This window comes from Amphimedon queenslandica, unplaced genomic scaffold (genome assembly GCF_000090795.2).
Source record: "Amphimedon queenslandica unplaced genomic scaffold, v1.1 AMPQUscaffold_13301, whole genome shotgun sequence".
NCBI lineage: Eukaryota > Metazoa > Porifera > Demospongiae > Haplosclerida > Niphatidae > Amphimedon > Amphimedon queenslandica.
The window spans coordinates 4,435-6,272 of NW_003546463.1; the positions used below are offsets into that span (position 1 = coordinate 4,435).

At 38.5% G+C, this 1,838-nt stretch overlaps 1 protein-coding gene across 1 annotated transcript in view; it reads left to right on the top strand.

The window, feature by feature from the left end:
• Positions 1-1,838, top strand: part of LOC109583509 (uncharacterized) — a 4,915-nt gene that overhangs the window by 1,862 nt on the left and 1,215 nt on the right. The window contains exons 4-6 of the mRNA XM_019998897.1: positions 64-252; positions 327-483; positions 1,516-1,831. Of these exons, the coding sequence (XP_019854456.1) occupies positions 64-252; positions 327-483; positions 1,516-1,831 (662 nt within the window). The remainder of the gene's footprint in view (positions 1-63; positions 253-326; positions 484-1,515; positions 1,832-1,838) is intronic.

A 1,838-nucleotide genomic window follows, 5' to 3' on the forward strand; every position in this document is an offset into this window, starting at 1 on the left:
ATGCACACACACACACACACACACTAGTGTCATTGTTAATGGGTGTGGTTATTTTATTTTTAGTTCTGGCAGTGTATAAAGAAACCTGAAGCAATAGACCAATGGCCTGTGGGTAGATGGTTACATGCAGGTGCTATTATTATAACTGGATCAGACTGTCCTATGCTAGTGATAAGTGGTGGGTTGGATAAGAATGATGATACATTAGATGATTGTTGGATCTTTAACATCACTCAACATTCCTGGATAAAGGTATGTTAGATATTATTAATAATTGATCTGTACAGTGAGATACATGTAAATTATTAATTTATTTCTATTAACAGTTAGCTGTACCTCACTCTGTTAGTAAGAGATCTAATCATTCTCTCTCAGTGTTCATTATGAGTCCTCATTGTGTCTGGATGATAACTGCTGGAGGAGGTGTTGATAAAATGCGGATATTAGTCACTAATCCTAACATTGTTATGATAACTGAACTAGGTCAGTGTATTAGCCACACCCACCAATGAATACTACTAGAACTAATGTAGAACATTAAGGGGCGAGCCTGAGCTGCATTTTGCGCATTAAATTTTAGTACTGAGCAAAAATTAATGGTTTTGTAGTAAATTTTACCAAAAATTGGAAAAATTCATGGGTCCATGTTATTTCCACTGGTATGTGCTTATCATTAACACACTTACTGCACTCACTGACTCCATTAGGTAGACGAGATACTGAAAGAGTAGGGAAATTTTCAAAACAAGCATTACACTTGAAAGACTTGATACAGGATAAGGTCTCGTGATATTTCAGCATCCCATCATACGGAGATATCTGCTGTTCTGCTATAAACGGGGCCAGTTCACACTTCATGCAGTTCTTCCTCAGGGGGCATGGCCTCACTCTCTCTTCTTAATCGATACCTAGCCCTGTCTCCTGCCAGGCGTAGTTCTCTCTCAGGAGTTGTCTCGCGCTGCCTTCTTGATCGAGACCTACTCCTGTCCACAATTAGACGTTGTCTCTGTAGCTGTTGCTCCCTTTCCTTACGAGCCTCTCGACAAGCCCCACCCTTGACTCTCCTTTTAGCTAGTCAAGCTTCTCTCTGTTGAGGCGTCTCGTTCCTCCTTCGCTCTCTGTCACGTTCATTGCGAAGTAACAACAAGAAGTAACAACAATTATGAATAAGACAATGGTTTTCTTCTTAAGAGTATTCTGACTATTCTCGCTTTTTAGTTTTTACTACTAACACATGTTACAATAAACCGTATATGATGGAAAAAAACAATAAAAGCAATTATTCTTTAAAGTACCGCATTATTTTGAATGCGCTAATAAATAGGGGTGACGTATGAGGACAGACAGACAGAAGGGGTGTGACTGAAAGTACTGCTAGAGTGGGGCGAACTCAGGCTCGCCCCAATTAATTATCTAATTATAATTATTTCCTTTGATGTACTTAATGTTGCATTGGATCCACACCCTCTAATTAAAATTATTATTATTAAAATTATTATTAATATTGTATTTTAGTTACTAACAGTAAAGGAGAGTGGACAGTAGGTGATACATTAGATACCAATGGTATGAATAATGAAGAATACAAGAAGAAGTATCAGCAACAACTACAGACAGTAAGAAGAATATGGTTGGAGGAGTACCAGCAACCAAGAAAAGGAGATACAGCCAATATTGAGCAAACCGTACAAGCTCTTATGAAGAGTCTTGAAGAGAAGGAGAGAGAAACACAAGTTTATCATCAACTATTGGAGCAGAAGGAAAGAGAAGAAGCAGAGAAAGGGCAAGAAATAAGAAGATGTCGTCATCAGCTACAGGAGAAGGATAGGGAGCATCAG